The 22,329-nt window shown below is 50.8% G+C and overlaps 1 protein-coding gene across 2 annotated transcripts in view; it reads left to right on the top strand.

Moving 5' to 3' along the window:
• The first annotated feature begins 963 nt into the window (after window positions 1-963).
• Window positions 964-22,329, top strand: part of ncoa2 (nuclear receptor coactivator 2) — a 52,615-nt gene continuing 31,249 nt past the window's right edge. For both annotated transcript variants that reach the window (XM_067251433.1, XM_067251434.1), the window contains exons 1-4: window positions 964-1,098; window positions 16,624-16,731; window positions 17,539-17,711; window positions 21,229-21,332. In XM_067251433.1, the coding sequence (XP_067107534.1) occupies window positions 16,643-16,731; window positions 17,539-17,711; window positions 21,229-21,332 (366 nt within the window). In that variant the 5' untranslated portion in view covers window positions 964-1,098; window positions 16,624-16,642. The remainder of the gene's footprint in view (window positions 1,099-16,623; window positions 16,732-17,538; window positions 17,712-21,228; window positions 21,333-22,329) is intronic.

A 22,329-nucleotide genomic window follows, 5' to 3' on the forward strand; every position in this document is an offset into this window, starting at 1 on the left:
GCCACGCAGTTGCAACGATAAAAAGGTAGGTAGTCTACAGTGTATCATGACAGAACTGGTTAGTGTATTGGTCTATTTCGTCCAACTTGTTTTGGGCACAATTTGTCAAATGTTTCTGTATGATGACAGTTTGCAAGGTAATCATCCCACATGCATTGGGCACAAATATCACAGTGCCTGGAGCTGTTAGAAGTGTGAGAATGTAGTGACCAGTGTGTCATAGTACTTGTGCTATTTAGATATTCAGCATATCGTGTTGCACTGCAGGACAATCTGAAAGAAATAATGTGACGGACTACGTGCATTTCCTTTCACTGTAGCCCAAGTGTAGCTCATGCATTGCCCATATACCGATAGAGACATCAGTCTTCTATGCTGTTAATTGTTGCTTTCTAAAAGAAGATGGATGTTTGGTAGTGTTGTGCACGTTTCTTTGAGGACGATTTATTCCTGCTATTTTGGTTCCATATATGGTCTGTATGGACTACAATCATATGTTATTATTGATTGGTGAGTTTAAGCTGTAAGCAAACATTCCATTCCATGGGCTATGTGTTGCTTTGTTTCGATTATTCACATTTAAATGCATTAATGTAGGCATAATGTTATTTCTATTAATATGACTATTCTAATTTCACTGAGTTGAATTGCTTTCTTGCATGTGAAATAAAGCCTTACCCTGCATATTGCCAACAAAGTAAGAAAACAGACTTTATTGTTGCCTGTGGTTGGTAAAAAGATGTTAACATTATTTCGCCTCTTCGCGGTAAATTGGGATGCCATGTTTAATAAGTTGATATCATACTCAACTAAATCACATTTCCTATTGATAACAAATGCTATGTCATCTGACAGATTAGCTACTCGCCGCAAGGCTGCCGGAGACCCTATACTGAGTTCACTGGTGTCTGTGATGTGTGGGGGAGGATTGCGAGCGAGATAAACAAGCAGCCAGTCAGTGTTGGGTTTTCAGGGAGCAGGAGGAACATGGCGGCGGCACAGTTAGCAAGCAGTAATGCAGTTTCACCAATCCGAAGGTCAGAGCTGGTTTTATTAAACGGGATTTAACTAACCGTACGCCACAGGAAGTTTTAAATCGTAAGTACACACGTGGGTTTATCTTGTTTGGGTGGTTCGGAGTGGTTTGGTGTTACATTCTTGTCCTAATGTCATGCGTTCAATCACAGTTGTGTGGCAATGCTGTCGCTGCGCTAGCTTGCTAGGCAAAGCTTGCTGACTGTCATACTGGGGCAACCTATAGACATTTTGCCTAGCTGGCTAGCTCGAGCTATCAGTAGGTCTGTTTGTTTTCCTTCAATTGGGATGCAACCGTGGCATGTGGCCGGGCCAAATCGTTATGGGCGGAGTTTATTGCTCTAATCTATTAGTTTAGTACTAAGGAACAATTACATTTGCCATTTATGAACAGTGGCTTGCTACGTTGCTATTTTCTTTGAGTCCAGCCATAAACCAGTATCGGGTTAAAAAGGCATAATGGTGGAATTCCACGTGCCTGACGTAGCTACGTCACTTTGTTTTGATACTTCTGTCACTTTGGGCCACCTGGCACTTGAAGTGCAAAAAGAGAAATTGAGATATTGACATGCCGGAAAATGCAATAGGCCTACGTGCGTTCTAGTCACGTAAAATATTTTGATTACGATTGTGAACAATCATGATCTGTCCCGATAATTAATGTAGTTAGGATGAATACATTTGACATTTAGATGTCTGTCTGAGTCATCACCATGTTCTCGTTATAAATGATCCTCTGGATGTGAAGGGATATTAACCAAACCGGGAAAGCAAAACAAATAAACGACGTGATCGCTAAGCGAGTTAGAACACCGCGCGGCAGCCCGGGAATCCTAAACAAATGTATTACTAGTATGTACGCTGGCTAGCCAGCAATGTTCCACTTTCAGCTGCTCGTGCCCTATTTACGCTCGCGACTTATTGCAACTGCTGGTGTCAACATATGCACTGCATTTGCACGACATAATGCACAAATAAAGAATTCCATGCACCTCTTACACTTTTGTTGTTGAGTGCATGAAGTTCACGAATCCATTCGGTAGAGCTTTACCAGCTACCAATGCTAGCTAGCCAGTTCACGGGGAGGGGGGAAATGTTTTGTCAGACCCCTTGAACTCAGAATGTCTTTCCGCGGGCATTTAAACTTAGGGCTGATACAATTGTACGTGTTTCAAATGTTTATACATTTTTCTGTAAGATGGACAAATTCCACGTAATGCTTATTTTTTAGAGGTTTGCGAGTCCGTTCAGTTCACCACGGTTGCCACAATGTAGCCCGGTGGCCAAGTTGTTACACTAGCGCTCCACGCCGTGTGAAAAGCCATGTACTTCTGGAACCTTTTGAACTCCCTGGGAATTTTGAAAACGGAGTTTTCCGGTGGTGTCGTATTCCACGTTAAATTTAACTTTCTCCCAATCCTTTTGCTATTATGTGTGTTAAAGTTGTACAAATATAGATTTATTCACAGTTGTTGGTTGGCTTAATCGTTCACGTTCCTTACACTTGAGAACAACATGAGAAACAGTTGAATGGTCTCTGTTGTTAGTGTATAACTGTACCATGAATTTGAGCCCCATGAACGTCACTGTGCAGTATGACAGCCTGTGTTCTGGATCCAGTTTCAGGACTACTGTAGGCATACTTTATCAAAGAGCAACTATTTTATTGAATGGATGATCTCTAAACCACACCAAAGGTCTGTTTTCAAGAAAGGATGAATGTTTTAACTTAATGGTTGCACTGTTGTGCCCTGAGTGAATGTAGTCATACGTCAAGCTGCCTTGCGTGGCTGGTGCGGCACTGTGCAGACAGACAGCTTGTGTCTTTTCAATGTGTGTCAATGCTCCTTCTACTAATGTGCCAGAACGCAGCCTGTGGAACCAGTCGAGCACTCCCTGCCTCCTATGTCACTTCCTCCACCTGAACGCGTTCAGGGCCTGTGCCACATCAGTGGTGTGGAGTTTAACATGACATGTTAGCCAACTGTGGAGAGAGCGACGAGACAATGTATGTCAGTCAGACTCTGAGCCAAGTTATCAGAACTTTCAAAGACGAAGCAAAGGCGGCGAAGAACAATGGACGGATGAAAACTGGGTCAGATGTTGTGTTTTTTACTCAATGTGGGAGAAGAATGACTAAGTAGGACACTTCTTTCATTCAACTATCCTTTTACGTACCCCCCAACCTGCTTAGTGTATACTAACATTGATGGTTACTAAAAACATCTTCATGCGTTGCCAAGGTGTTTGCTCTAATTGTTTACCTTGAACAGTGGCCAGTAAGGACCATCCTGCGTTTTGAATCCGCTTAAAGACAGAACCGTTCCTGTCTGAAAGCCTGTGGCTATATTGGTTGTTCCTCTTATCCACAGCCTGAGGCTGTTGCTCAGCCCTCAGTAGAACACACAGGAATAATCAACGATCACTTTTGCCAAACATCTTGTTGTTGTGTGGGTAGTTTAATGTTAACCTGTGTGTGTGTGTGTGTGTGTGTGTGTGTGTGTGTGTGTGTGTGTGTGTGTGTGTGTGTGTGTGTGTGTGTGTGTGTGTGTGTGTGTGTGTGTGTGTGTGTGTGTGTGTGTGTGTGTGTGTGTGTGTGTGTGTGTGTGTGTGTGTGTGTGTGTGTGTGTGTGTGTGTGTGTGTGTGTGTGTGTGTGTGTGTGTGTGTGTGTGTGTGTGTGTGTGTGTGTGTGTGTGTGTGTGTGTGTGTGTGTGTGTATCGACTGCATGTTTGGAAAGCCTGTTCTCCATGTCTGCGTTCTCTACAGCTGAGGAGGAAGACGCCGTCCCGCAGCCAGACTGTAACTGATAAGTGACGTTGTTTGTCAGCTGATACCCCCATCTCTGATGGGGCGGGGGGCGGCAGGGGGGTGGCGGAGGTTATGACTGCGTCGCAGCCTTTTGACCCCACTGGAATTCTACATCTTCATCAGCGCAATCCGGTCCAACTGTACGGCTCATACATGCAGCCATGTAGGTGTGGTCACAACGGATTGTGTAACTTCTCGGAAAGGTGTACACCTGTAGCTGCTAGGCCTTCAGGCCCGATAGCTAATTGACAAGTTGCTCAGTCATCAGTGAGTTTCAGTCATGCCGATTTGGTTTCAGTAAGACCCACACGTCCTGTGTTAAGGTGTGATTAGCCTTTTTTATGACGCGTCTCATCAGTGCTGTCGTTTATAATAAGTAGTCTTACTCTAATTGTAACTGTTAATGTTAACACAAGCATGTTTACTCTGTGTTCACAGCATAAGGAGTTGGCTTGGTTCCTATTAGAGCAACAGATGTGAAGTCGCTTGGCTTGAGATTGGCCAAAACAATGAGGCAATTTCATTAGCTGCAGAGAAATCCAACAGACCGTGGCCTCAAGACCAGAGATGTGCTAGAAGCATGCACTATGTCTTATTTGACAATACAGATATTCTATTTCTGATTGTATAACATAAGCGTGTGTCTGTGCCTGTGTGTGTCAACAGCTTCCAATGACTTCCTGCCAGTGTGTATCGGTAGAGTGTATTGGTTATTGATCCGAGACAGGAAGCAAGGCCTCGGCCTAATGGGAGCAGTATAGGCACTGCAGTCTCTGTGACAAACATGGTGGCTGAGACGTCTTATTGAATCTGAGGGCCATTAGTGCACCATTGTAAAGGCTGCTGTGGGGGCCTCCATTGGTGTTTAGCCCCCTGTGAACTGGCCATAATGGTCAATTTCTGCAGTGTGAAATATCTGCCTCAGGTCCCGTCTAATCCCCGGCCTCCTGAGAGGGCGATTAGCCTCCCTGGCTCGTTAGACCAGCCTCCGTGTCGAAGCTCGTCAGGAGCCCAGCTGGACACCTGCTGTCTGAATCTCCAGGGGAAATAAGGGATTACAGCCACTCCATGGTCTGGCTCTGGGCCATCCAGCTCACCTCCAATCAGGTGGCAGCTGAATGTGACAGCATGCATCGTGTCACTGTCTAGGGGAGGGGAGGTGTGGGGGAGGTGGGGGGTGCGGAATGCTGAAGAGTGACGCATGCACAAACGCTGCGCAGACGCTTAAGATTTTCGGCGTGTCAAAAATCACATAAACAACTTTCTATTCGTCAGCCTTAACCGCAGGTACCAGCGTGGTCGTGAGATGCTGATTGCTGGATTTTCACAGCTGCAGTTCCAGTGTCAGATCAGTATGGTAACTCAGTGGCTGAACAGCAGTGTGGCGTCGAACTCTGCTGGAGACCGTTGGCTACGCTGGGCCCTTATGATGTGGCAAGCCCAGATGTTGTAGTTTCACTTCCTCCAAAACAGAAGAGTTTCACTTGTGTGCTTTCAGCTTGTGTGTCTTTTGAGCTGTCGTCTCCTGGTAGCACCGGGCTAACATCATGATGGAACCTCAACTTTTGTATTGAGACAAAGTGAATGCTCGCGTAAGGAATTCAATTTCAGGTGTAGCCTGGTTGAAATTGTATATTGCTGAGGTGGTTCGGAATTCACAGTTTATCATCTTTATAAGTCTATAAGTTACATTTTTATACGTGTACTAAAAAGCACACCTTGCTTACACGAGCCCCCACCAACAGTAATGATAATGGAGTGCCCCTCATTCAGAGCTGTGTGGTTTGCATGGTAGTAGGGATTTGAACTTTTAACCCAGAGCACTCTAACCTCTAGTTAAAGACCCGCAGATGGAAGGACTGGGAGCGCATTGGCCAGAGAGCTAAACCAATGATCCTGTTTCAGGCAGAAGGCTTTACACTTGCAAGACGTGTGTGTGTGTGTGTGTGTGTGTGTGTGTGTGTGTGTGTGTGTGTGTGTGTGTGTGTGTGTGTGTGTGTGTGTGTGTGTGTGTGTGTGTGTGTGTGTGTGTGTGTGTGTGTGTGTGTGTGTGTGTGTGTGTGTGTGTGTGTGTGTGTGTGTGTGTGTGTGTGTGTGTGTGTGTGTGTGTGTGTGTGTGTTGAAGTGGCCGGGTTGTGTTACAGCTATTTTGCAGTAGCTCATGTCACACATGTTACTGGCACCGAGGGTCTTTGTGATTTGAACAGATTGAGCCCGTTAAAGTAGTCACTGCCACAACTCATACCAATGTGAACAGGAAGCGACAGGAAATAATTTGACACCAGAAAAGGGAGGAGGAACAATAAAAATTGCTACGAGGCTGGTTTTGTGAGTGTTCTCAGTGTCACATTTGGCATGGCTGCTTGTGGTTGTTGAGATTATGCTCTGTGTTGTTAAACACACAACTGCGTTCTCGCCAAGACTGCCGGCCTCCGAAGGATAAAGAGCTGCTTGAAAAGAGAGAGGCCATACACGGGAGTCGTCTCTCGTCTTCTCTCTCGCCCCCTCTCTCTCCTCGTCCCTTCCTTGCGATTTAACTGGACCCGTTAAAGGGTAGCTCCCCAATACCGGGGCAGATCTGAGGTCACCGGGTCGTTTCCCCCCTGAATGGTTGAGGTCAGGACTGGGAGAGGCCAGGCTGACCCTGGGTCTGTGGGTTCAATTCCACCCTGGGAGTTAACTGACAGATCAGAGGGTGGTCCCCACACCAGGGGAGACATCAGATATGGGGGGGGGTTGTTTAGGTGTTCTTCCCTAAGACGTCAGGCTGCTACATGGCATGAGCGCATTCCTCCAGGTGCCTTGTTGGCAGGTGCCCTGTTGGCAGGTGCCCTGTTGGCAGGTGCCCTGTTGGCAGGTGCCCTGTTGGCAGGTGCCCTGTTGGCAGGTGCTCATGAGACGTGTCTCAGTCACAGCCTTGGCTGGTGCTCCTCTGCAGGGTACTTAGTAGTGAACGGCAGTGAGGCCACTGGAAGCTTTTTGCAGCTGAGCCAAATAACCAACCGCAAATGTTTTTACAAGTCATCTAGGCCTCCTCCCTGACACACTCTCCTGAACAGCAGAGAGGTGAAGTTTGAATAAACAATTTTCACTTTTTTTTATAAAAAAACAAAACAAAATTACATTATTATTTTCTGCCTTCATCTCATGACTCATCTCAGACACACTCAGGCTGAAGTGTGTGTATTGTCTCGGGGGACACGCATCGAGCTAGGCCCTGTGTTCCCACCACCCAGCGACGGGGGACCCTAGCATGTCTACCTCCCACCATGCAGCCGAGCTGTCCAGCCTCTCCCCAGCAGAGGGGAGCGGGCGCTGCTGGGAGAGTTCCCCACGCTGCCCTCCTGCAAAGATGGCCTGAGGCACTCTCTGGACCCAAGCCAAAGTGAGCCAGTCCCTGTTACGCAAGCCACCCTCCCTCCCTCCCACCCTCCCACCTTCCTCTATCTGAAGAAGCCTGGCCAGCCAAGTATTGAGCCACCCTACCCTGTGTAACCTCCACCGTCGAATGGCTAGAGCGCTCGCACAGCACAGTGAGGCTGGCCTTACCACCTGGTGACTGTGTCCTGGTGACTGTGTCCTGGTGACTGTGTCCTGGTGACTGTGTCCTGGGGACTGTGTCCTGGTGACTGTGTCCTGGGGACTGTGTCCTGGGGACTGTGTCCTGGTGACTGTGTCTTCATTTACACGGCAGCGCACTCTTCAGCTGCAGCTCCCATAAGACAGATCGGTCTCTAAGACAACGGCGTTGTGCGCACGTTTCCGCTGGCGCCAGCCACACGCACAGCCCCCGCAGCCACACGCACAGCCCCCGCAGCCACACGCACAGCCCCAGCAGCCACACGCACAGCCCCCGCAGCCACACGCACAGCCCCCGCAGCCACACGCAGAGCCCCCGCAGCCACACGCACAGACCCCGCAGCCACACGCACAGCCCCCGCAGCCACACGCACAGCCCCCGCAGCCACACGCAGAGCCCCCGCAGCCACACGCACAGCCCCAGCAGCCACACGCACAGCCCCCGCAGCCACACGCACAGCCCCCGCAGCCACACGCAGAGCCCCCGCAGCCACACGCACAGCCCCAGCAGCCACACGCACAGCCCCCGCAGCCACACGCACAGCCCCCGCAGCCACACGCACAGACCCCGCAGCCACACGCACAGACCCAGCAGCCACACGCACAGACCCAGCAGCCACACGCACAGACCCAGCAGCCACACGCACAGGCCCAGCAGCCACACGCACAGCCCCTGCAGCCACAGACCCCCCCCCAGGGTCTCCCACCTCCAGCTTGTTCATGAGCGCAGGGGGAGAGGACTCCAGGGCCAGCCTGCAGAGGTCAGGCAGAGTGTGGAGTAGAGGTCCCACAGCTCTCCAGGACTCTGCCATCACGCCTGGAATGTGCCGAAGGGGGAAGTCTCTTCACCAGGAGGGCCCCGTCCAACCTCTGGGATTTCGGAAGGTTCTTAAGGATTTAAGTTGCTGCGATGCCATCCCAGAGCACAGCTATGCCGCCCAAGGGTCTTCGACCGCTTACAAAAAAATGTCTGGCCTGTGTGTGTGTGTGTGTGTGTGTTGGGCAGTGTCCTGCCTGTAGCCGCTGCTATCCTGTTGCACAGTAGCAAGTGGGGCCTCTCCCACTTGAGCTGCAGATGAGCCATGCAATGATACCTGACAGTGAGACAAAGTAAGCAATTTATGATCACGCACCAAATATTTAACCTTCTCCTCTAATCTGATTGTTGTGGAGACGGCCGTATTTCACCCAGTACTCACGACCAGACTCAGATAAATTGGTGACAATATTGTTGTGGAGAGGCTCTTGAGTTATGAGAGTAAAAAAAAAAAAAAAAAGTCTACTCACGTTCTTTATTGCTCTTCCCCCTCCCCTTCTCATCCTGCCCTTTTCGTTTGTGTGTGTTGATACAGCCAGGCCCTCTGCCCACCTCTCCTCTCTGCCTTCTGCTCGCCGTGACATCCTGAAGTGACTGTCGGTGTTAAAGATTCATGAGTGTGATCAGCTTTCCGTAAATGTGGCCCTGGCTCTGGGTTGCAATCTGGCACTTTAAGGCCATTACCTCACAGTGATTCTGGAGTAGAGAGCTCTTGAGTGGATTTGGGAAGCAGGGAGTACTGCATGTGTGTGTGTGTGTGTGTGTGTGTGTGTGTGGGGGTTCAGAAGCCATGTCAATAGTGTGAAGTGGCTTCCTCTCTTCGTGTGCATCTTTCTCTCCTACCACTTTTCTCTCTCTTTCTCTCATTGATCCCTGCAGTGTGTTCCCTGAGTAAGTGTCAGTCAGAGTGGAGGCCTCTGGACATCAGATGAATGGTCCACACTCTCCTCTGCCCCTTCCCTCTCTCCCTCCCTCCCTATACCTAGCTCTCTGTTTCTCTCTTTCCCTGTCTGTTCCTCCCTACGCAGACTTAATATCAGCACATCTGGTTTGTGGTAACCAGGGAGGGAGGGGGTGAGGGGGGGGGGGGGGAAGGACTACACTCTCCCCTCATCATCTTCTTCTTCTTGTCGAAATCGATAATGTTTTTAATGACGCGTGTTTGTCTTTGACACCATGTGACCCCGTGGGCCCCACACTACTCTGTGTGTCTTGGCTCCCTCTGCTCAGTTTCTCCCACTGAGAACAGGAGGAGCGGGGGGGGGGGGGTCGCCGAGGTCCTCTGCCCCCCCCCCCTCTCCTCCCACGCCCCCACCCGCACCAGTGAGGGAGATGGATGGTCCATGATGCAACAGACAGTGCTCTGGAAGCATCCTCTCTGCGCAGGCCACGAGGCGCTTCATTTGTCCGTTCAGTCCCCCGCCCCCCCCCCCCCCCCCGCTCTCTAGAAGGTTCTTGTTACAGCGAGCGGTGGACTTCAAACAGGGGCTACGCTCATGCGCTCGCCTTTTGATGTGACTTGCAGTTGAATGCAGAGTCATGCCTGTCGATGCAGGCCGAGCCTCCGGAGGTGCCGGGTGTGTTTCCACCTCCAAGCCGCTCTGGATAAGAGCGTCTGCAAAAAAAAAAATAGACTAAATGCTAGCCCACGTGATGACTGGGCATCGATGGCACATTGCCCCCCCACCCCCCACCTGGCAGAAACTGGCAAAGGCTTCGGTTGAGCATCTCTTAGTATGACTGGAATCGGTGGTTCAGGGATTTTATTTTGAAGACCCTGCCCCCCCCCCCCCAGCATCTGAGCTTCCTTTGCAAAACCTCCCAGGAAGTAATCAAACACATTATTATTAAAAGCAGTGAAAAAGCATTTGTGACCCCGGTCAACCCCAGAAGCAGATGGGTGTTCTGGCTCGACGCTTCGGACAAGACTCCAAACACAACATGTAAAACTCTTTCTCTACCTAGGAGCTATGTGACCGTGACTGATACTGTTCACATACTGTCTGCGTTCAGCTACAATGTACAACTATGCAGGCTTGGACTAGTTTACATACCCAAAGCAACGTGCTGTAGATAGATTGCTTTAGTATATGATGCCTAGCTTAGATGTGACAAAATGCTCAACCACTATAGCCTTTCAAGTGTGTGTGTGGTGTGTGGTGTGTTTGCGTGTGTGGTGTGTTTGTGTGTGTGTGTTTGCGTGTGTGTGTGTGTTTGCGTGTGTGTGTGTGTTTGCGTGTGTGTGTGTGTGTGTGTGTGTGGTGTTTTTCCTCCGACATTCTGAGCAAGGTTGGAGTCTTCCCTCTGCTTCTACTGGTCTACTCCACATTCTAAGCCAGACTGAGTGGCTCCTGGCTGGCTGGGGTCTGGTCCTGTGTCACCTAAGATATGGACACACACACCATGGACACACACACCGTTTAACTGCTTCACTCAACAGCAGTCAGGGCTCTCAAAGTCAATTGATTTCTGTAACTTTTTTCCCCTCGTGCGTGCGCATAGACCTGAACCCTACATCCAGGGCTGTAAGTCGGTCAGTGAAACAGATGGATAGACGAGCACTCTGTGATGGAAAAAACCTCTAGTTAAGTGCCAGATTCGCACAGGCAGGATTTGCAGCCGTGTGTGTGAGCGTGCACGTGCGCGCGCATGTGTTGTAACACAAGTGTAAACTGCTGTTATTTGACCAAAAACCTTGCCTTACTCAGACTGCTGCCAAATCACAAGGAGAAGTTGGCTGCTTGTGAAGCGGTTGGCTGTGCTGCTGTTGTGAAATCTTTCTACAGGCTACTAGGTTGTTTTGCATTAGGCAACTGTATACAAAACTTGGCATATTTGTGTTCGGAGTGGCCTTAAGCCTTTGACTTGATTTGCTGTCCCAGAAGGTAACCAGTATTTTCTTGAAAATTCTTGACAACTCCCTTCCTGGAAGGATCACGTGTGAAGCAAGTTCAAGGGCTCACAAAAGAGGATGTTTTGGAGAAAAAATACTCCACGTCAGAAACACGACACCCATTTTCATTCTTGTCCTGTAAGAGAAAGAGGGGGGGGGGGGGGGTCACTTAAAAGATTTATCCAGTTCCAATCCTCAAGAGGTGATTCAGTTCTGAACAGCGGGTATTTGAAAGCCATCAGAGTGATGTTCTGGCCCTTCTCTGGTTGTGTGAATGTGTCCTCCCCCCCAGCGTCTGGGCAGGACGGGTCTTGACAGCAGAGAACGCTGATCCGGCGGCCTAATGAACTTTAAATGATGGCTGGCCTGTTTTAGAAGTGCCAATCAATCACACGGATAATGAAGTTATGGCTCCATTGACCTGCCCACCTCTCCTTCTCTCTTTCTCTCCTCCGCCCGCCCCTGCCTCCACACACACACACACACACACACACTGACCCTGTTAGGTCAAATGGGTCCTCGCTGCACAGGTGTAATTTTATTAGTGGAGGGTTGGGTGTACTGTAGGTCTTGACCCCAGCCTGACCCTGGTTTCAGAGCCAACCAGAACAGTAAACCAGCAGAGTGTTGTTACCAGTTACCATCATCCCGCAGGTCAAAGGGTAAGAAGCGGGGTTTCCCTTAACTGTTCCAGGGGCGATCTATTACCTCACTGAAGCTCAGTGCTGAGAGAGTGAACAGGCATTACAGTAGACTGTTGCCTTTCGGTACATCTCCCCCTCCCCTGGGTGGCTAGAGGCTGGTGAGGCAGGGGTGGTCTGTCTCGCCATTGGACGCTGTGCCTGCAGGATGAGCCAATGGGGCTGTGTTTTGTCTCTGTGTCTGACTGTCTGGAAAGAGCTTCCTGGCTATTCACAGCTGGACTGTTCCATCTGTTTTACCCCCCTGTCCTCTCCTCCTCCCTTCTCCTCTGAGTATGTTTACGATTCAGGCCATGTTATGTTATGGGTTGCTTTGCGGCCTAATATCACTCTTGGCTGTATCTCAAAGTAAGACATGAGAGACCCAGCTTTCCCCTCATGGTCTATCTACAGGAACTCCATTATGCTAACATCAGCCTGCACTCAGGCCCTCCAGCTGGGCTCTGTTAATTAGAGGGGACTGGACAAGGTGAAAGTAGTTGATGTTTGCATTTTTTTTCTGTGAATTTGATCATGGAGAAGCCAGCGAATAATAAATGAGGGTTTTGCAGCATCTTGCTGGTTCTCGTTCGAGAGCAAAGACTGAAGCGCAAAGGCCTGCAGAGACCATATCAGTCCTCCTTCATCCATTGAACATCTCTTGCGTGCGTTATAGTCCTGATGTCAGAGCTGTGTCAGGGGCAACTTACACAGCCTACTGGGTTGTCGGCTTCGTGTGGTTGTAGCGCTACGGTGGTTAGCGTAACACAAAGTAGGGCATAGTAACCGTCTGGAAGTGCCTGCGTAGCGCTGCGTCGTAGTCGGAGCCCTAAAGTAACCCTCCGGGGGAATAAAAACACCTGACACTTTCCCTGCCGGTCCAGGGTTGAGCATCCTGTCCAGCAGCATGTCTGCGTATGCAGCTCCACCACCAGCTCTCCTGGGAAAAGGGACCACTCTCAGCAGTGGAGGCTATTCACTTGATTCTTCTTTCCCAGTGGCAAGGTAACATACCGTTTGTCATCTGCTGGGGCCCGCCAGGCAGATTGAGGGCTGTCCCTGGTTTGTAGTCAGGATTACTTCAGCTCAATGCCTGGCTTGGCTCGGCCTGGCTCGGTCTGGCCTGGCCTGGCTCGGTCTGGCCTGGCTCGGTCTGGCCTGGCCTGGCTCGGCCTGGCCTGGCTCGGTCTGGCCTGGCCTGGCTCGGTCTGGCCTGGCCTGGCTCAGCCTGGCCCATCCTAATGTAGTCCAGCCTAGTGTGTGTCCATGGCTGGTGTGCGAGGCATGGCCATGAGTGCTGAAGCTCTCCTCTACTGTCTGCTGTTGATAATTAACTCAATGACACGTTCTGTACAGTAACCCCCCAGCTGTTTATAGCTACCCTGGGATTGAGGGCATTAGAGCAACCCCCATCTCTCCCTAGCAACACTGGGGGTCCTAAACATTCCTGCCTGCCGGTCTCCCTTCCCTGCCGGTCTCTGGGACTGTCATTGAGACGTGTCTAGTCTTCACGGTCAGAGTCTGTCTCTCGCTCTCTCTTTCTTTGTCTCTCTGTCTCTCTCTGTCTCTCTCTCTTTCTTTTTCTCTCAATGGATGCTAATGCCACTGCCGCCAAGTCAAGGAGAACTAAGCAACCAATCATCTTCTACACTGTGAAATGAAGGGGGATAAATGCACGACCAATCAGATTCCGGAATCCCATGGTAACTTGCTCTGGGAAGACTTGGAGACAACCAATGGGGGGTCAGGAGCGCTGCGTAGTGATGTTGGTGGTGTTGTCCTGCAGCGTCATTAAGACTCGGGGCGCACGGACCTGCCCTCCGTTTAAAAGCTTCAGCCAGACAGCACAGCGAGAGACCATAAAGGCGTTCACCCCCCCCTGTCATTCAGAGAACGTGATGGAAACGTGGCTGGTCGCCTCGCCCTTCACCCTGCGAGTCCACGGGCTGCATACAGCAAGAGAGGGTCCGGACCCTGTGATGGCGTCTGCTCGCTCGCCCAAGCCAAGCCGTCGGCACCCTCAGTTTCATGCGTGTTTCCCCTTCACACAGTCAGCCAGTCCACCCCACCCCCTCTCCCTCCCTCTCTCTCTCTGTCTCCCTCTCTCTCTCTCCCTCCCTCTCTCTCCCTCCCCCTCTCCCACCCCCTCTCCCTCCCTCTCTCTCTCTCTCTCCCTCCCCCTCTCCCACCCCCTCTCCCTCCCTCTCTCCCTCCCTCTCTCTCTCTCCCTCCCTCTCTCCCACCCCCTCTCCCTCCCTCTCTCTCTCTCCCACCCCCTCTCCCTCCCTCTCTCTCTCCCACCCCCTCTCCCTCCCTCTCTCTCTCCCTCCCTCTCTCTCTCTCCCTCCCTCTCTCTCTCTCCCTCCCTCTCTCTCTCCCACCCCCTCTCCCTCCCCCTCTCTCCCTCCCTCTCTCTCTCTCCCACCCCCTCTCTCACTCCCATCCCCTCTCTCACTCCCATCCCCTCTCCCTCCCTGCCTGCCTCACCACTGCTTTCATTTCAGCCATTTGAGCACAGCCTTCACCATTAGCTTTTAAGTAGGCCACCGCAATCCAGCAGGGAGCCATGGAGGCTGGGGGATGGAGGCTGGGGGATGGAGGCTGGGGGATGGAGGCTGGGGGATGGAGGCTGGGGGATGGAGGCTGGGAGCCGGGCTGGGGGATGGAGGCTGGGGGATGGAGGCTGGGGGATGGAGGCAGGGAGCCGGGATGGGGGCTGTGGGCTGGGGGCTGGAGGCAGGAAGCCTGGCTGGGGGATGGGGGCTGGAGGCAGGGAGCCGGGCTGGGGGATGGAGGCTGGGGGCTGGAGGCTGGAGGCAGGGAGCCGGGCTGGGGGATGGAGGCTGGGGGCTGGAGGCGGCTCGCTACCTCCATTGAGAGTAGAGGTAGATGACTGTCGCAACGCTCCTTCCGTTGTGCTTTGCTGGGCTATGCTGTGCCGGGCTGGGCTGTACTCTGTCTTACGTAACAGCTGAGCGCTCTGAACACGGTGTGCCGTGGCCGTTTCCATGGTTAGGAGTGGCTCAGAGTGTAACACAACACACGGCAGCTCCAAGCAGGCTTAGTTTGTTCGGAAAAGGCTCTCTCTCTCTCCAGGTTCCCTCCATCTTCCTCGTACATTCAAGCACTTTGGGATTCCCTTTTTAAACGTTTCCCTCCCAAGAATCCAAAGTAAACTCTGCCTATCGGTCTCTTTCTCTCTCATCTCTCAAGCCTCCCTGTCTCTGCCTGGTTTCACACACCATCTTCTCTCGTTGTACTATGTCATCATACCTGTTTGGTGGCTCTGAGACAACCAGTGAACCTGGCTGGGTGGGACTCTTATGATTTTATGTCAGTAAAAATTTCTGTACAGGAGCAGTTTTATAGGATGTTTTGAAATGGCATAGCTTTTCCCATTACCAACACCCCCAAAAAAAACCTGTTTTTGTCAATGGCACTTTCTAAAGGACTCGGGCTCGACTCGACTGGTGTTTTCACTAGAAGGAGGTGAGGAAGAGAGAGTGAGGAAACTCAGCCATGAGAGACTGTCTCAAACTCACGTCGCCCACCGGGCAAGAAGCCTCCCATGTCCAGCCTCCCTACATCAAGTCCATTAAACATCACATGTTGGTGGCGCTAATTAAAAAGACATTAGTCTTCAGTTATTTATGTTTTTTCCCCCATTTAGTGCCATTGAGGTCGGCAGTGCTGATATGCTGAGAGAGAGGGAGGGAGAGGGAGGGAGGGAGGGAGGGAGGGGGGGGAGGGGGAGAGGGAGAGGGAGAGGGAGAGGGGGAGGGGGAGGGAGAGAGAGGTAGGTAGGTAGGGAGCGAGAGGGAGGTAGGGAGTGCGAGAGGGAGCGCGAGAGGGAGGGAGGGAGGGAGAGGGATACCAACCTGAAATAATAGATAATGTAGATAAGTACATCGTGTCTGGGGAGTGCCACATTATATTTGAATTGAAATGACACTCAATGTGTGCTGCTGAGGGGACAGTTTGACACAGAGTGACTGATGGAAGGGTTATTTCTTGAGACGGGAGGTCTTGGGTCCAAAACTGGCCCATGTTGCACTGTGGCGGACGGAAGTCCTTAAGGTGTCCATTAGTGCACTTTCAAACAAAGATTACGTCCATACAGGTGGACATTAATTGAAACGTATGACCTAAAAGCAGTGGTTGTTTTACACCTGGCCTCAGTGCACTGTACATGCAGTCAGACTCACCGCTGATTAGTTGATGAGATTTTTCCCTGATAAGATATGGTGTTCTTGCTGCTGTGTAGTTGAGTGGTTTTGAGGGCTGGCTGGCTGGCTGGCTCTGTCTTGCTGTGCTCTCGTTTCAGGCTCTCTGGGGAAAGCAGCGCCATCAGAGGGAAATAATTGAATTTGTTTCTCCGCTCCACTTTCGCTCGGGTTTTCTCCGGCAAGGGATGAAGCCTAGCTCCCTAGCATAAAGGATGAATCCTACCACACAGGATGAATCCTAGCACACAGGATGAATCCTACCACACAGGATGAATCCTAGCACACAGGATGAATCCTAGCACACAGGATGAATCCTAGCACACAGGATGAATCCTAGCACACAGGATGAATCCTAGCACACAGGATGAATCCTAGCACACAGGATGAATCCTAGCACACAGGATGAATCCTAGCACACAGGATGAATCCTAGCACACAGGATGAATCCTACCACACAGGGTGAATCCTAGCACACAGGGTGAATCCTAGCCCGCTAGCACAGCTCCACATCTTTAGTGTGTGTGGTTCCATGTGAGTGTGTGTGTTCTCCTAACCTCTGGGTATGTGTGTGTTCTCTCCACAGTCGCTGATATGCAGTGAGGATGAGTGGAGTTGGTGAGAACCACTCTGACCCTGGCAGGGCAGAGTCTCGGAAACGCAAAGAATGTTCCTCAGAACTCCTGGGACCCAGGTGAGCCCGACCGCCCGGCGTCACTCATGACCTGCTTCATGTTCAAACACATTTCCGCTGCATGCTGACGTGACGCTCCCATGACCGTACTGCGCTCTACTCTGCTATACTGTACTCTACTGTTCCACAGTGTCATTTTCTGTGGCTGCATCTTTTGGAAAGGAACTGACAGAATGGGCCTGGGCCACACCCCAGCTCCTAAGTATTGATCAGACGATATCATTCAGACAGCCCACAGTTTACTTAAATTCAGTCTGAAGATAGCAGCAGGGTCTGCCTTACCCTCTGACCCCTTCCTTAGTTTGTCTGCATAATTCAGCTGTAGAAAAGATGCCCAGAACCCCCTTCGGTCTGCAGCCCTGCAGCCCCTCACGCCTGCAGACGACACGGGGAGCAAGCGCTGACCGGGCCCGACGTAAATCTAGTCGTTAGGGTACTGGACACGGCCTGACCCTGCTGTCCCTGACCTCAGTCAGGGTCAGCTGAGGGAGCTGTGGGCCCACGCCCAGTGTGTGGACTGTGGAAGCGGTCTCTAGCTCCGACCAGGCTGGACGAGCGATGCCAGCGAGCGTTTGGGTAGCTTCCCAAACCCCCTTTTGATGTTTTTGCTTTGTTCTCCTGTCAGCTGTGCTCGTTCCCCTGCTGTGAGCAGCATCAGGAATGCTTTCTGGGATGCTTTCTGTCCATCTTCCTCTGTGTCTGCGTCTCTCTCTTCTGGTCTCATCTCTCTGTCCTCTCGTCGACTCACCGCACTGCCTCTCCTCCTCGCCCTCGGGGGGGTGTTCTGTGTTTTCTGTGTCCGTGCAGCCCCAAGCGGAGCAACGAGAAGCGCAACCGCGAGCACGAGAATAAGTACATCGAGGAGCTGGCCGAGCTGATCTTCGCCAACTTCAGCGACATCGACAACTTCAACGTCAAGCCCGACAAGTGCGCCATCCTGAAGGAGACCGTGAAGCAGATCCGACAGATCAAGGAGCAAGGTACAGGCAGCGCTTTCAGTGCGTTTGTTTCGTGTCTCTGTCCCGTCCTGACTGTACTTCATCAGTGGGGCGGTGGCTGCGACACGCATCCCCCCCCCCCCCCCGGTGCTTGTAGCTTTGTCCCGCCTGCCGTCCTCCAGGTACGAGGGCTGCCCAGTCAATAGCAAGGACCCATTCATACTAAACCTACAGAGGCCATCGAAACGCAGTTTACAACAGCACCGTGAGGCTGCGTGTGTGTGTGTGCGTGGTGTGTGTGTGTGTGTGTGCGCGCCTGCGTGTGAGCTTGATTGGAAGCTGGCTAAGTACAGCAGCTCTAGGTATCCTGTGAGTCACAGCGACTGACGACACTGTGGATAGCGTGTGAGTCACCGCCCCACGGTTATGTAATGGTGAGCAATGTGATGCAAAAAAGAAGAGAAAGAAAAAAAAAAATCACAGCAAACTGGCTGCCGTCTGTCAATCCCCTCCCTCCCTTCCCTCCCCTCCCTCGCTTCTTCACGCTACATTGAATGCACATCACTGGCCTCTCTCTGCAGTCAGGAACTGTCTTTCTTAGTGGAGCGAGGAGGAGGAGCGAGGAGGAGGAGTGAGGAGGAGCGGGCCTCGCCCAGGCCTGCTGTTCTCCTCCGTGTCTCCCCAGCCCCGCGCTGCCAGCCACAAACACCTTCACACCCGTATCCCTGGAAGACAGCTGCCACGCGCCCTGCGCTGTTAAGAAGAGGCCAGCTTGTCATCTGCTCCGTTTAGCTATATCTTATTTATTTTTCTGTGTGACTGGGAATTGGTTTGTCTGTCTGCTCAAATTGAAACCTGTTCTTTTACAGGATCTTAATGTTGTACACCCTTTCCTGCTCGTATTATCGATTCCAATCTCTGTATTGATATTGCTTGGTGTCGTTGTCCCACCCTCCCCCGCTTTGACAAGATGACACATCCCATCGTCGCTTTTAATACTGTCAACATGGCGATTGTAAATGGTGGTGCGGTTCACTGTAAATGGCTCATTTAATTTCAGCCCCTTCAATCACACAAAGTTAATAAGCAAGGATAATGATGTAAGCCCCTCCCTCGGAACGGGCCGTGCTCTAATGATGGCCTCTCACTGGGAGGCTTCCTCAGGCTCAGGACTTCATTTACATTTAGTCATTTTAGCAGCCGCTCTTATCCAGAGTGACTTACAGTAAGTACAGGGACATTCCCCCGAGGCATGTAGGGTGAAGTGCCTTGCCCAAGGACACAACGTCAGTTGGCATGACCGGGAATCGAACTGGCAACCTTTGGATTACTAGCCCGACTCCCTCACCGCTCAGCCAACTGACTCTTATTAGATCTGGACTTTCTTCCATCCTGTCATCAGATATTCCTCTAATTGATATCATGGTGGGCTTGTGGACCACTTAACTCTCAGAGCTAACAAACGTACAGCTCAAGCTTGTTTCTTCCTAATAGGGTGTGTATTCAGGGTAATTGATTTCTCTGTATGGAGTCTTATTATGTAATGGTACAGTGCACCATCAAATGCGCCCCACCCCCTTCCTAAGCCCTGAGCTTGGTCGGAGTGGTCAGTGATTGGTTGATGGGAAGACACAGGTCTAGGCTGAGTTCCTCCACAATCCCAGTCTGTCTGAGAAGCAGGGCAGCTGTCCACCTCAGTAGATGATGGAGGTAGAGGAGTGGGTTAGCAGGCAGTACATGTGGCTGGTAGGAGACTGTGTGTGTGTTAGGGCCGTACAATTAATCACATTTTAATCACAATCACGATTTTGGCTTCCCAAGATCAAATTTGCGTGATCAAGCAATATTTAAAATGCATCATTCAGTCCGTATACGTTTTTTTTTTTTTTTTTTTGCTTCCTAAAATATATTTACACAATGGAAAATAGTGCCCTGTTGAAAGTTTTGCTCCATTTTCTTTATTGTTTTTTTTATTTGTATTTATTCTTTAAGGAGATGCACTGAATGTTGGTGAATAAGAGGACCTATTTTATTTTGATGCACATATTTGTACATTAGCAGGAATGTAGCACAATATGGATGTAAAAGCTGTTATAATTAGCCTATGTGACAATAAAAATAGTTTTGGTTAATATCAACAAATAATGGTGATCTGAATATTGATCAAAATAATCGTGATGATCATTTTGGCCATAATGGTGCAGCCCTAGTATGTGTGGACAGTGAGCGATGGGTGTGTACTCTCCAGGCAGCTGGGCAGGGTTCTAGAGGCCTGCTGAGGTCCTGCTGTGATACACACTCTGTTAATGCTGACGGAGAGAAACATGTGACACACGGGAAACACACACCTCGGATTTTGATAGAGAAAAGCGTGTGTGTGCTCGTGCACGTGTGTGTGTGTCCTCTGTGCAGATGATGCAGCATTCCAAGCCCAGAACTTTCTCCCTGGGAGCGGTCCTCTCAGCCATGCCTACAGATACGAGACTCTCTCTCCCCACCATATGGCCGTGCGTCTCCACGGAGCGGTGCGACACTCAAAGACTTCCCCCCCCCTCCTCTTCCTCCCTGGGCCCCTCACGCTGCTCCTCCTCCTCATCTGGAAGTAGGGCAGAATTTGCACTGAACAGAAGGCTGCTCCGCAAGACTATTAACCCAATCACTCACATCAGGAGGGCGCGTAGGCTGTGCACTACCCTGGGCTGGCCAGGACGCTCCATATGTTGCTTCCAGGGCGCTCCCATGCACATCTTTGGCCTCCTATACGTTTCCTGGTCTTTGGGATGTAGGCCAGCAAATGTTAATGACCAAATATGCGGTGATGTACTGTGTATCCACGGGCGTTTTGGAATTCATGCTCCAGTTTTGCTTTTTGTGCGGGAATGTATCGTAGTGCTTCATGTCTTTTGAACGTCCGTTTGTGCACCCCACGTGTACACACACACTCACACAGACTGCGGTTGTTTACTGTGATGTTCTCCGTCTTTCCATAATGACTCTTTTTGTGTGTGTGTGTGTGTGTGTGTGTGCTGACAATGCCATCCATCTCGTGTTTGCCACCGGCATGGCAGCTGCGTGCACTAGCGCACACACACACACACTTCTACGACCTTTCACCCTGCCGGTTGCTAAGTGCCTTGGTTCGCGCTATGGCTACGCGACATGACAATGGATCCATGCGTGAATGTTTTGTTGAGATGAGTGAGGAGAGGGCCTTGTTAAGAGGCTGGTTCACAAGTGACCTGGTTAAAACATATGGAGCGATTTAAAAGGAAAAAATAAACCATTTGAGGTCAGTTTGGGAATAGTATTGTGGTCTCATAGTGGCTGTTGGTCTGGGTTGTAATGTGACTCCTATTGAAAAGGCATGTTTTTTGGACATGGTGTGATGCAATGGGGATTTAAGGTGGTCTATAACCTTAATGGTGTATAACCATTAAGGTTATAGACAGTGAAGCCACAATGACACACAGGAATGTTTAACTTCAGGATGAGTTATACATCAGAGTTGTACACAGTGAGTTATACACCCCCTGATTCTAATTGTCTTTCTGTCCCACAGAGAAAGCAGCAGCAGCCAATGAGGAGGAGGTACAGAAGGCTGACGTCTCGTCGACAGGCCAGAGCGTGATTGACAAAGATGCCCTGGGACCAATGATGTTGGAGGTGGGTGTTGCTAGTGGTGATGGTGTTGCTAGTGGTGATGGTGTTGCTGGTGGTGATGGTGTTGCTGGAGGGGATGGTGAACTAAGCTGTTTAAAATGCCAGTGTTCTGCTCCTCTCTCTCACCAACCGTCTCTGGAGGAGGGGATCCCTCTCTGAATTGCTCCTCCCAAGGTTTCTTCCATTTTTTTTCTCCTGTTGAGAGTTTTTTGGGAGTTTTTCCTTGTCTTCCTTGAGGGTTTAGGTTGGTTGAGGGGCAGTTCTATGGGCATATGTGAAGCCCTCTGTGACATGCTTGCGTGTAAAAAGGGCTATACAAATAAATTTGATTTGATTTAAAATGTGTCTGCATAGTAGCCTTGGTGTAGGGAATCTTAACAAGATAATGCTGTTTGTCCTATAAATTAATATTCCTGTCTTGAGACACAGACATTTTTACCCATTCAAAACTTGAAATTCACAGACGCCATATTTCACGTCGTCTACAGAAGTGGGGCAGTGTGTGTTTGTGTGTGTGTGTGCCTGTGTGTGTGTTACAGCTGGGGGGCGGGAGGTTTCTGTCCTAGCCTGGTTGTAAATCACCAGGCTGTGCAATGGCCCCGTTGTCCCACAGAGGACCAATGAAGTGCTGACGTCTTATGGGCAAGCAAGCAACAGCCCCCGCGGATGAATCAGTCCATTCAGCCTCCCCCCCCCCCTCTCTCTCTCTCTCTCTCTCTCCATCCCCTCTCCCTCCATCGCTCCCTTCTTCTCTCTGTTCACCGCTAAGATCTGTCCCGTCATGGAATATTTCTAGCTCTTCAGGTCTGGCGTCACTGAATCCACATGTAACTGGACTGTCTAAATATAGACCTGAGCTGCCTGCGTTGCTTTCCCAGCTGCTAGCCAGCCCACAAGCGTCAGAGCCGGGGCGTCGTACCCTTGTGAAACTGCAGCCACCCCCCGGCCCGGCCCGGCCCTGGGCCTCCGCTCATTACCCCACGCTCTGCGGACAGTGGCC

This window comes from Osmerus mordax, chromosome 15 (genome assembly GCF_038355195.1).
Source record: "Osmerus mordax isolate fOsmMor3 chromosome 15, fOsmMor3.pri, whole genome shotgun sequence".
In the NCBI taxonomy this organism is placed as follows: Eukaryota; Metazoa; Chordata; class Actinopteri; order Osmeriformes; family Osmeridae; genus Osmerus; species Osmerus mordax.